Source organism: Dama dama, chromosome 15, assembly GCF_033118175.1.
Source record: "Dama dama isolate Ldn47 chromosome 15, ASM3311817v1, whole genome shotgun sequence".
NCBI classification, from domain to species: Eukaryota; Metazoa; Chordata; class Mammalia; order Artiodactyla; family Cervidae; genus Dama; species Dama dama.
In genome coordinates this window covers 18,686,422-18,700,043 of record NC_083695.1, presented here as the reverse complement: position 1 = coordinate 18,700,043, position 13,622 = coordinate 18,686,422, and the positions used below count along the sequence as shown (strand labels likewise).

The following is a 13,622-nucleotide window of genomic DNA, read 5'->3' as shown; positions in this document are numbered from 1 at the left end:
ACAGTTGTTGAATTGAGTAACTACAAGCCTGGGTTATACTCTGTTGTAATTCTAAAATTGAGTGTGGAGAACCTGCAGAGCCGCCGCGGCTCCTCCGGCTGCCCGGGCAGTGGGTGTCTGACGCCTGAGCGCGGATGGCGTGGAGGTACCCTGTTTTTCTGTCAAGAGCTGACCATGTCAGAGTGAAAGGAAGCTATCTTTGCAGACTGCTGTCTGTGGAACCTTTGAAGACGGTAAAATAGCTTCTGCAAGGAGCCTGTGGATCAAGCTATGGTGGAAGATGTTTCGGAAAGGCAAAAAGCGCCACAGCAGTAGTAATTCCCAGAGCAGTAAAATCAGTACCAAGAGCAAGTCTGTAGATTCCAGCCGTCGGGGGCTCTCACGGTCCAGCACGGTGGCAAGCCTCGACACCAATTCCACCAAGAGCTCAGGACAAAGCAACAACAATTCAGACACCTGTACAGAATTTCGAATAAAGTATGTTGGTGCCATTGAGAAACTGAAACTCTCAGAGAGGAAAAGTCTCAAAGAGCCACTGGACCTGATAAATTATATAGATGTTGCTCAGCAAGATGGAAAGTTGCCCTTCGTTCCACTGGAGGAAGAATTTATTATGGGAGTTTCCAAGTACGGTATAAAAGTGTCCACATCAGATCAGTGTGACATTCTGCATCGGCACGCTCTGTATTTAATCATCCGGATGGTGTGTTACCACGACGGTCTTGGGGCAGGAAAGAGCTTACTGGCTCTGAAGACCACAGATGCGAGCAACCAAGAATACAGCCTGTGAGTTTACCAGTGCAACAGCCTGGAACAAGCACAAGCAATCTGCAAAATTTTATCCAGTGCTTTCGACTCTGTATTGACTTCTGAGAAACCTTGAATTCTGCAAGGGGGAAGTAAGCTTCATGTGCAAATTGAGCTGTTTTCTCAATAGTTTCTGTTTCCAGTCTGCAGTGTTGAACTGTTACTGAAATATGAGCAATCTTTTGCTCTTGATTTTCTGAAGAAAATGCAGTGTATAAAATACCAGTCATTTGCTTTTTTCTAGTAAAAAATAAAATAAAATTGAGTGTGAAATAGTAGTCTGGTGGTGACTGGAGGGCATAATCAAAGAAATGCGTACCACAGGAAACAGCAGAATTCATGCCAATAGCAAGTTGACAATCAAAAGCAACTCCACTTAAGAGCACTGGACCCCAGTGAGATAGTGTATCAGGAGTGGCAGTGGGTTCTGGTACAATACAGGCTAAACTTCCTTAATACATCTCATTATGTTGTCTCCAAGGACTTGAAGGTCCTGGATCCTATAACTAGATAAAACTAAGCAGCAGTGGTTCTGCAGGGAACTATTTTCTATTATCAGTGTTAGATGATGATGATAACAAAGAAATATCAATAACTCCAAAAGAAAACGTTTATTTGAGCATTTGGTTCATTCAGTTTCATTAGACTTTTCTCAGTCTATGCTCATGGGCTGTAATCTAGACTATGGAGTGCAGCACCTCAGCGATTGTTCTGGTTCTTTTGGCCCTTCTGCTTCCTTAACATATCTATCCCTGGACAACCCTGAACATACCCCTTTTCTGCTCGTATGTACAGGTGCTCCTGGAGGTGATCACAAAGTGAAATTGGGGTCACCCAAAGTTAAAGAGTTTTCAATGCCAACATTGATCTATTTTACAGCTATCTTGTCTTGGTCTCTCTCCCCTTCATTTGCCACTAGTGCTGTTCTCAAGTTCAGCCTTTCTTCTCAAGCATTATATCCTTAGTTCACCTACTCAGCCTTGATGTGTATCCTAGAAATCTAGTTTCTCAGAGAAAGCAGAAGCCATCTACTGTAAGACATCTAGATATCCTGCCTTTCCCACCTTAAACTTACCTCTACCTGTGTCAGTGGTTGTCAACACTAGGTGCACAACAGTACTGTGTCTTGCCTTTGGATTCTGATTTAATTGGTTTGGGATGGGAATTGGTATTTTTAGAAAGCTTCCCACATGATTCTGTGTTCAGCCAGGGCTGAGATCCATTGACCTATATCCATTCTTCTCTCTTGTTCCCAAATCTCTGAAATACATTTCCTAGTCCCTTCAAATTTATTGTTTCTCCCTTTTTTGGTGAATGAGGAATTCTTGGCAGGAGTGCTAGACCTCTGGGCCTGCACCTGAGTCTTGTCCTAGGAGCAGTTCAGGTGACTTACTCTTCCCAAATAACTTGAATAATAAGTGCAAATTGTGCCTGGGGAGGGCAGTGGGGGTACATGAGTAGTGTACTAGAGACTCTAGATCTCTCATAGAGTCAGGAACGCAGGCTCAGAGTCCATCAAATCAGTTTAGTTCCTGCTCTGCCACTCACCAGCTGTATGACTTTGGCAAGTTCTTAAACCACTAGACCTATGTTTCTCCTTATGTAAAATGAGCTTCCTTTTGTGGTGCTATGAGCATAATTAATTTAAAGTTCTTTACCCAGAGCTCATAGGACATGATCAATAACTGGTGATCATGGACAGATTTGTTAAAGCTAAGCATCTTTTTTTTTTGGATTTTTTCACTAAGCACTCTGAGTGATTTCCTCTGCTTCCATAGTTTCCCAAGAACATATCTCACTCTGTATGTAAATCTTGACTTTAACCTATCTCTGCCTTGGTAATCCAATTTAGATTTCTGATCTCTCATGTAGGATATGTCATTAATCAACTCACTTATTCACTAATTCATTCAAAAATGTCTCTTGATAGCCTACTATATGCCAGACCCTGTTCTAAGTACTGGGGATATAGATATGAATAAAACAAAGTCCCTGTCTTCAGGTATATATATTTTACCATTTCTTTTTCATCTTCACAGTCATTGTGTTAGTTAAGCCCATGGTACCAGTTTCCTGGCCTGCCTAGACTCCTCACTAGCCTCCCTGCCTCTCATGCTTTCTTCTAATAATTCTTCACAGAGGAGAGGGGGTCATAATTTTAAACTTGAGATCTTTACAATCCAACATCTTGATTAAAATGCTTAAAAAATTCCCAAGAACTTGCTGGATTAACTTCTTAAAAATACCCTAATTCCTTTCTTATCTGCTTCTTTAGCCTCATTTCTTTACATATTCCTGCAAATCTGACTGAGCAGCAGCAACACTAAACTTCTGTGGTTCCATAAATATGGTATGCTTATTTGTGTGTCTGCATAGACTTCCAATTATTGCTTTAACCTGCATACAGGTTTCTCAGGAGGCAGCTAAAGTGGTCTGGTATCCCCATCTCTTGAAGAATTTTCCACAGTTGGTTGTGATCCACACAGTCAAAGGCTTTAGCATAGTCAATGTAGCAGAAGTAGATGTTTTTCTGGAATTCTCTTGCTTTTTGTATGATACAATGAATGTTGGCAATTTGATCTCTGGTTTCTCTGCCTTTTCTAAATCCAGCTTGTACATCTGGAAGTTCTTGGTTCATGTACTGTTGAAGCCTAGCTTGGATGATTTTGAGCATTACCTTGCTAGCATGTGAAATGAGTGCAATTGTGCGGTAGTTTGAACATTCTTTGGCATTGCCTTTCTTTGGGATTGGAATGAAAACTGACCTTTTCCAGTCCTGTGGCCACTGCTTGTGTTTTCCAAATTTGCTGGCATATTGAGTGCAGCATTTTCACAGCATCATCTTTTAGGATTTGAAATTAGCTCAGCTGGAATTCCATCACCTCCACTGGCTTTGTTTGTAGAGATGCTTACTAAGGCCTGCTTAACTTCACACTCCATTATGGCTGGCTCTAGTGAGTGATAACACCATTGTGGTTATCTGGGTCATGAAGATCTTTTTTATATAGTTCTTCTGTGTATTCTTGCCACCTCTTAATATCTTCTGCTTCTGTTAAGTCCATTCCATTTCTGTTCTTTTTTTGTGCCTCATGAAATATTCCCCTGGTATCTCTAATTTTCTTAAGGAGATCTCTAGTCTTTCCCATTCTATTGTTTTCTTCTGGTTTTCTGCATTGTTCACTTAGTAAGGCTTTCTTATCTCTCCTTGATATTCTTTGGAACTCTGCATTCAAGTGGGGATATCTTTCTTTTTCTCCTTTTCCTTCTTCTTCTTTTCTTTTCTCAGCTATTTGTAAGGCCTCCTAGACAATCATTTTGCCTTTTTGCTTTTCTTTTTCTTGGGGATGGTTTTTATAACTGCTTCCTATACAGTGTTACACATCTCCATCCATAGTTCTTCAGGCACTCTATCTATCAGATTTAATCCCTTGAATCGGTTTGTCACTTCTACTGTATAATCATAAGGGATTTGATTTAGGTTACACCTGAATGGCCTAGTGATTTTCCCTACTTTCTTCAATTTATGAAGAAATTTAAGTTAAATTCAATTTAAGTCTGAATTTGGCAGTAAGGGGTTCATGATCTGAGCTACATTCAGCCCCTGGTCTTGTTTTTGCTGACTGTATAGAGCTTCTCCATCTTTGACAGCAAAGAATATACTCAGTCTGATTTCAGTATTGACCAACTGGTGATGTCCATGTGTAGAGTTGTCTCTTGTGTTGTTGGAAGAGAGTGTTTGCTATGACCAGTGCATTCCCTTGGGAAAACTCTGTTATCCTTTGCCCTCCTTCATTTTGTACTCCAAGGCCAAACTTGCCTGTTACTCCAGGTATCTCTTGACTTTCTACTTTTGCATTCCAGTCCCCTATGATGAAAAGGACATCTTTTTTTTTTTTTTTTTTTTTTGGTGTTAGTTCTAGAAGTTCTTGTAGATCTTCATAGAACCAATCAGCTTCACCTTCTTCAGCATTAGTGGTTGGGGCATAGACTTGTATTACTGTGATACTGAATAGTTTGCCTTGGAAACAAATCAAGATCATGCTGTCATTTTTGAGATTATACCCAAGAACTGCATTTCAGACTCTCATTGTTGACTATGAGGGCTACTCCATTTCTTCTAAAGGATCTTGCCCACATTGGTTAAATGTTATTTCTGGTGTATCTGTGAGAGTGTTTCCAGACGAGATTAACATTGGAACTGGTAGACTGAGTAAAGCAGATGGCCCTCCCCAATGTGGGTGAGCACCATCTAATATTTTGAGTGTCTGAACACAACCAAAAGGTAGAGGAAGGGAGAATTCTCTCTGCTTGAAAGTTTAAACTGAGACATTGGTCTTCTCCTAGTGTTGAACTGGGACTTATCCCATCAGTGCTCCCTGTTCTCATGCCTTTGGACTCAGATCAGAACTACCCCACTAGTTTCCTGCATTTCCATTTTGCAGATGGCACATCATAGGGCTTTGCAGCCTCCATGATCCTGTGAGTGAGTTCTTTATATATTGTATCTTTTTGTTATTAGACATAACATATATAGTAAACACATTACATAACTATATAAATATATATATTTGAGAATCCTACTGATTCTGCTTCCTTGGAGAACACTAATATGGAGTCATAAGCAGCCAACTATAAGAAAGTGCCACCCAAATATAGGAACCTCAAATAAAAAATGAGATTGCTTCTGAAATGGAGGGGTCTCTGAAGAACTTGTGTATAGGCTCCAAGAAAGAGAATCCCTTTAAGTATTCAGCAAGCTCAGAGATAGTTACTTAAACTGTCTGCTGCAGCCAGAGGAAACCGATACTGGGTATATCTTTGCATTTTAACTAGGATATTGCCTGCCCTTTTCTTCTTTTAGTTTGGGTTCCCACAGAAGCAGACCCTTAGCTATGGTTGTGAGTGTATATAGTTTATTTTGGAGGTGATCCCAAGAAGCACAGGCGGAGGGGTGGGTAGTGAGGTAAGGAAAGGAAGGAAGCCAGTAACACTTCAGAGATTGAGCAGGTTACTGCTGTGGGGTTGAAGGTCAATCCTCCTGCTCTGGATGTGGTGAAGAATATACCTCAGAGTTATTCCAACCAAAGGATCTGACTCTCCATCACTTCTTGTCAGGCATGTGATGAGGGCTGCTCCTTGAAGCTTTAATTCCTTAAAAGTTCTGGCCTGCTCTGGATGCACAAGGAGTGGGCTCCAGTGGCCAAAGCAAGTCCTCAGGTGTAGTGTTGGCACTTGGAGATGGAAGCCACGGGTGCCCTGTGCTGAGTGTGATGGCAGAGCAATGACAGCGGTTGCCTCCCCACTTCTGCCTGCAAGCACTTGAGTCCTGGAGGTCAGAAGCAGGCTCATAGGTGGGGAGAGTGGAGGAGCAACACCCTACTGGGAGATAGAAGAATCCCACTGCATGAAGGATTCCCATAGGCAGTAGCCCCAAGCTGAAGGAGGGGAGAAGCTCTATATTTGAGTGAAATTCTGAGTTTTTACTTTTGCCAGAACTGAGTGTTTCAGATGCCCAAAATGAGCACTCCTGGGACTAAAAGTGTAGTCATCAGGAATGTCATGGGACCTGTCCTAGATTTCATTGAATAAATGGAGAATGGCTCCAAGAAAAGGGCTTAATTGTAGTGTAAAACTCATTAGTTTTCTCATTACAAGAGTTCTACTCATGTGCTGCTGCTGCTCCTAAGTCGTTTCAGTTGTGTCCGACTCTGTGCGGCCCCATAGACAGCAGCCCACCAGGCTCCTCTGTCCCCAGGATTCTCCAGACAAGAATACTGAAGTGGGTTGCCATTTCCTTCTCCAATGCATGCATGCATGCTAAGTCGCTTCAGTCGTGTTCAACTCTGTGTGACCCTATGGACAGCAACCCACCAGGCTCCTCCATCCACAGGATCCTCCAGGCAAGAATACTGGAGTGGGTTGCATTTCCTTCTCCACTCATATGCTATTCAGCTGAAAAATTTAAGGACAGGGAAGCCTGGTGTGTTGCATCCATGGGGTTGCAAAGAGTTGAACATGACTGAGCGACTAAACAAAATCAGGTTTACTCTCTGTAGAATAGCAAGTACTAATACTAATAAGGAGTATTTATTGAGACATTTCCCTGTGACCAACTCTGCACTAAGAGCTAATATACTGTATATGATAGGTCCCAGGCCATAAGTAGTGTTCACTATAGTATCGTTGGGAATCCTGGTTATTGGCAGAATTTTTCATTTTAATTGAGCAATTATGTGATCTCAAGGATTGTTTTTTCCATCTATTACTTACATATTGTGTTTTTTTAAAATAACTATTAGTGATCTTGAAATAGGCCTTTACTTCCTGATGTTCACTTAAATATTTACTATTACACTTACTGACTGGTAATTTCTTAAACTTTCTAAGTGGGAAGGAGGCTTCAGGTGAAGTGAAATCACAAATCTGTACATAAGATTGTTAAGTTTGATATATTATTTCACTAATTTGAGTTTATGGGTCACCTATATGATTATATAACTGAGGATTCCCAAAGCAACTGAGATATTTGTTAGCTCCAGGAGTATCATGATGTCAGCACAAGCAAAGGTGATAGAACATTTAAAGTAAATTTTCCTATTATCTAGGGTGAAACAGATCACCAGCCTAGGTTGGATGCATGAGACAAGTGCTCAGGCCTGGTGCACTGGGAAGACCCAGAGGGATTGGGTAGAGAGAGAGGTGGGAGGGGGGATCGGGATGGGGAATACATGTAAATCCATGGCTGATTCATGTCAATGTATGACAAAAACCACTACAATACTGTAAAGTAATTAGCCTTCAACTAATAAAAATAAAAAAATAAATAGAATAACAAAAAAGTAAATTTTCTTTAAAATTAATATCAATACAAAATTAATTAAAAATAAAGTTATTGAAGTTAACATAAAAATGCAAAATGGGAAAAATGCTATTCTTCTAACTTATTAGACCAATTGACATAAAAGTATTTGGTAGATAATTAGTCTCAATCATGCATGTGGGGAGGTCCTTGAGAAAAAGTTTATTAGAGTATCTCTTTTTCTTGGTCTGCTTCAGAGTGGTCTGATGTTTTCCCTGATGGACTTGAGACTACCTGGTTATCTATGGTGGGTAAGGACAAGGACTAAGGGGAGAGGGTCAAATCCCCCGTTGACCTGGACACAGTGAGTATGGACTTGTCAGCCATGTTGGGGAGATCGGATGGTTTGGATGGGGAAGGAGGATCCTGTGACATAGTGAAAGAGCAGGGATTTGTCATGAAGAAATCAGGATTTGAATCACATCTTTGTCCCTTGCTCTGATTTTAGGCTATTCACTCATCTCTTAGTCTCCCTTTCTACACCTGCAGAATAGAGATGCTAATTAAACTGGAAGTAAGGTCTTAGGTTCTGGCTCATGGTCTCCATGTGCCTGTCAGATTGGAGTGATAATCAATCAATGGATGTTTTTTTAACCTGAAAGGAAAGACATTATGTCCCGAAGATGAGAAATGAACTAAACATCTTGATGATCTTTGGTTAGTATTTGTTAATCACCTAGTCATTGTGAAGGCAATATAACATATTTTTACTACACTGAACACTTTTAACTTTGCTACAAGGTGGATGGCATTGTTTTCCCTATTTTCTGTGTAAGGAAACCAAAATTGAGGCAAAATGTCTTGTTTAAAGTCACAAAGCCAATAGGGAACAGAGTCCAAGTTAGATAAAAATCCAGTTCTGTCAGAAACTAACACAACATTGTAAAGCAGTTATCCTTCAATTAAAAATAAATAAAAGAATTCAGTTCTCTTTGTCCTAAATCCTGTGTTCTTATGAATATAAGAAAATTTGTTCAAGAAAGTAACTGGGCATATCCAAAAGCAGAGTCAAGGTGTTACAAAATGAGAACAAAAGTAAGACAGGTCACTAGAGAGGTAAAGAATGCAAAAGATTGAGAATTCCCATGGGGGACAGAGAGGACAAACAGAACCACCTGAGACATCAGTCATAGTTAATAGTAGAAAATAAGGTGCAAGCCATAAATTTTCTGTCATCCAAGAAAGTAAGTCAGCAAAAAGCTGGAAACCCTTACGTTGTGATTTCATGCCTGAACAGATATTAAAGTTGATATTGGGGAGGACACTCACACCCTGACTAAATGAAAATAGCCTATTTGACATTAATTGTTACAGTTAAATTCACTGTGTCGGAGGAAATATCAGTCAGTTTATTGAATAGGGGTTTCTGTAAAAAACAGTTGAATTAACATTTTTTTTAACTTTTAAAATAGATATAAATTTAAATAAATAAATAAATTTAAAATAGATATAAATTCCTGACTTTTCTACTCCACCTCCTCAAAAAGTTGTCCAATAAAATGGACAACTTGGAAGAAATGGACAAATTCTTAGAAAAGTATAACTTTCCAAAACTGAACCAGGAAGAAATAGAAGATCTTAACAGACCCATCACAAGCACAGAAATCGAAACTGTAATCAGAAATCTTCCAGCAAACAAAAGCCCAGGACCAGATGCATTCACAGCTGAATTCTACCAAAAATTTAGAGAAGAGCTAACACCTATATTACTCAAACTCTTCCAGAAAATTGCAGAAGAAGGCAAACTTCCAAACTCATTCTATGAGGCCACCATCACCCTAATACCAAAACCAGACAAGGATGCCACAAAAAAAGAAAACTACAGGCCAATATTACTGATGAACATAGATGCAAAAATCCTTAACAAAATTCTAGCAAACAGAATCCAACAACATATTAAAAGGATCATACATCATGACCAAGTGGGCTTTATCCCAGGAATGCAAGGATTCTTTAATATCCACAAATCAATCAATGTAATACACCACATTAACAAACTGAAAGATAAAAACCATATGATTATCTCAATAGATGCAGAGAAAGCCTTTGACAAAATTCAACATCCATTTATGATAAAAACTCTCCAGAAAGCAGGCATAGAAGGAACATACCTCAACCTAATAAAAGCTATATATGACAAACCCACAGCAAACATTATCCTCAGTGGTGAAAAATTGAAAGCATTTCCCTTAAAGTCAGGAACAAGACAAGGGTGCCCACTCTCACCACAACTATTCAACATAGTTTTGGAAGTTTTGGCCACAGCAATCAGAGCAGAAAAAGAAAGAAAAGGAATCCAGATAGGAAAAGAAGGAGTAAAAGTCTCACTGTTTGCAGACAACATGATCCTCTACATAGAAAACCCTAAAGACTCTACTAGAAAATTACTACAGCTAATCAATGAATACAGTAATTTTGCAGGATATAAAATTAACACACAGAAATCCCTTGCATTCCTATACATTAACAATGAGAAAACAGAAAGAGAAATTAAGGAAACAATACCATTCACCATTGCAACAAAAAGAATAAAATACTTAGGAGTATATCTACGTAAAGAAACGAAAGACCTATATATAGAAAACTATAAAACACTAATGAAATAAATCAAAGAGGACACATATAGATAGAGAAATATACCGTGTTCATGGATTGGAAGACTCAATATTGTGAAAATGACTATACTACCCAAAGCAATCTATAGATTCAATGCAATCCCTATCAAAGCTACCAATGGTATTCTTCACAGAACTAGAACAAATAATTTCATAATTTGTATGGAAATACAAAAAACCTTGAATAGCCAAAGTAATCTTGAGAAAGAAGAATGGAACTGGAGGAATCAACCTGCCTGACTTCAGACTATACTACAAAGCCACAGTCATCAAGACAGTATGGTATTGGCACAAAGACAGAAATATAGATCAATGGAACAGAATAGAAAGCCCAGAGATAAATCCACGAACCTATGGACACCTTATCTTCGACAAAGGAGGCAAGGATATACAATGGAAAAAAGACAACCTCTTTAACAAGTGGTGCTGGGAAACCTGGTCAACCACTTGTAAAAGAATGAAACTAGAACACCTTCTAACACCATACACAAAAATAAACTCAAAATGGATTAAAGATCTAAATGTAAGACCAGACACTATAAAACTCCTAGAGGAGAACATAGGCAAAACACTCTCCAACATAAATCACAGCAAGATCCTCTATGACCCACCTCCCAGAATATTGGAAATAAAAGCAAAACTAAACAAATGGGACCTAATGAAACTTAAAAGCTTTTGCACAGCAAAGGAAACTATAAGCAAGGTGAAAAGACAGCCTTCAGAATGGGAGACAATAATAGCAAATGAAGCAACAGACAAAGGATTAATCTAAAAATATACAAGTATCTCCTGAAGCTCAATTCCAGAAAAATAAATGACCCCCAATCAAAAAATGGGCCAAAGAACTGAACAAACATTTCTCCAAAGAAGACATACAGATGGCTAACAAACACATGAAAAGATGCTCCACATCACTCATTATCAGAGAAATGCAAATCAAAACCACAATGAGGTACCATTACACGCCAGTCACGATGGCTGCTATCCAAAAGTCTACAAGCAATAAATGCTGGAGAGGGTGTGGAGAAAAGGGAACTCTCTTGCACTGTTGGTGGGAATCCAAACTAATACAGCCACTATGGAGAACAGTGTGGAGATTTCTTAAAAAGCTGGAAATAGAACTGCCATATGACCCAGCAATCCCACTCCTGGGCATACACACTGAGGAAACCAGATCTGAAAGAGACACGTGCACCCCAATGTTCATCGCAGCACTGTTTATAATAGCCAGGACATGGAAGCAACCTAGATGCCCATCAGCAGATGAATGGATAAGGAAGCCGTGGTACATATACACCATGGAATATTACTCAGCCATTAAAAAGAATTCATTTGAATCAGTTCTAATGAGATGCATGAAACTGGAGCCCATTATACAGAGTGAAGTAAGCCAGAAAGAAAAACACCAATACAGTATACTAACGCATATATATGGAATTTAAAAAGATAATGATAACCCAATATGCAAAACAGAAAAAGAGACACAGATGTACAGAACAGACTTTTGGACTCTGTGGGAGAAGGCAAGGGTGGGATGTTCTGAGAGAATAGCATTGAAACAAGTATACTATCAAGGGTGAAACACACCACCAGCCCAGGCTGGATGCATGAGACAAGTGCTCACGGCTGGTGCACTGGGAAGACCCAGAGGGATGGGATGGAGAGGGAGATAGGAGGGGGGGTCGGGATGGGGAATACACGTAAATCCATGGCTGATTCATGTCAATGTATGACAAAAACCACTGCAATATTGTAAAGTAATTAGCCTCCAACTAATAAAAATAAATGAAAAGGAAAAAATAATAAAATGTAAAATAGATATAAATTTAAATAAATAAATAAATTTAAAATAGATATAAATTCCTGACTTTTCTACTCCACCTCCTTAAAAAGTAATATTTAAATGTCACTCTCTTAACCACAATAACTAGGCCAACCATAGTCTGATTTTGTCATGGATACCATCAGAGTCCAATGCACAGTTAGGTCCTGCATCACATCCACAGAGGAAATAAGTCCAGAGATGTTTAGGAATTTATCCAGAAACAGGACTTGAACCAATGTTCCCACAGTAGGTTCTTGTTATCAACTAATCTTTTATTCCTCCAAGCCAATCAAATAAATGCTTAAGAATATTAGATAATAGTGAGGATTTGGATTATTCTGTAAAATTTTTTTTAATATAAATAATAAATGCAGCTGAAGACAACCTTATTATAAATATGCTCCATGTAGGGGAGAGTGATTCATAGCTCATTTGTGTCATGACTCATAGCTCTTGGAAAAGAACAAGTTCCAAGGAAATAATGATTTTTATTCAGATCTGGTCAGTTACTTAACCACTTTCATCTCCATCTTTTTGAAAAACAGCAACAACAAAAGTACTGCAGCCAGGTAGAGTGCTTATATAAACAACAATATATAAATCTTCATTACCTGAATCACATTATAATAGAATTTCTCTGCTGTATTAATAAAAAATGAGAAGTTTGATAATAGTTATTTCTGGAAAGAATAGCTATCAATGAAAGGCTTTAAAAAGTAAGAATTAAGAGTGCATTATAAGAGATCATGATTATTCATTTAAGCTTTTCCATTGCTATGACTCAATCTTAATCCAGGTGTCATTCAGAACCTACAGTGTGTTTTGAAGATTAGCTTGTCATAACACAAATTGAAGAAGGTATCAGAATTCATTCAGACTGAAAGCATACTAGATGATGGGATGAGTAATAAAATGTGCAGAAGAAAATTCTCTTGAGATAATAATCCTCCCCCAGCAGCTTCAGGGAAAGAAAAACTGCTCACTGCAAAAAATACATGCTCTCTTGGTTTTCTGGCTAAGAGATTGTTTGAATGATACCTGTTACTTGACACTAATGCAGAATCTCTCCTTATCCTTTTCATATTTCTTTTTCCTTTGTCTTCCAACTATTGTAATCCAGGATGAAGATGAAAATAGATAACTTGTATAAATCAAGTCAGTTGCAAGTAATAATAAAACCAACAAAAGCTCAGCTCAGAATAGATTATAGAGTGATTGATTTATTGGCTTATATAACTGGAAAGTTCAAGGGAAATCAGGCATGGTTTGGATTAGGGACGCAAAGGATACTCGTGTATTTATGTGTCTGTGGGGTTCTGTCACTCAGGTCTACTGTTCTCCATATTGGTATTGTTGTGAGGCAGACTCTTCTCTAGAAGTGAGGTTTACTGAACCCAGTTTCCAATCTACCAGTTTATCAAGCTTAGGGAAAATGGGGGGAAATTCCATTAGATCTTTTCCAATAAATCCAGATAAGCCCTTAGACTTCCATTGCACCAAATTGTGTTGAATGCCC

The 13,622-nt window shown here is 38.8% G+C and overlaps 1 protein-coding gene across 1 annotated transcript; it reads left to right on the top strand.

Moving 5' to 3' along the window:
* Nucleotides 1-243: 243 nt before the first annotated feature.
* On the top strand, nucleotides 244-1,006 carry LOC133070609 (integrin beta-1-binding protein 1-like). Its single transcript, XM_061162999.1, has one exon. The coding sequence runs from the start codon at nucleotides 281-283 to the stop codon at nucleotides 788-790; it is 510 nt and encodes a 169-aa protein (XP_061018982.1). The 5' UTR covers nucleotides 244-280; the 3' UTR covers nucleotides 791-1,006.
* Nucleotides 1,007-13,622: the final 12,616 nt, after the last annotated feature.

What these genes read in the sequence shown, in the direction of transcription:
- LOC133070609 (XM_061162999.1), top strand. Translation starts at nt 281, where the DNA reads ATGTTTCGGAAAGGCAAAAAGCGCCACAGCAGTAGTAATTCCCAGAGC.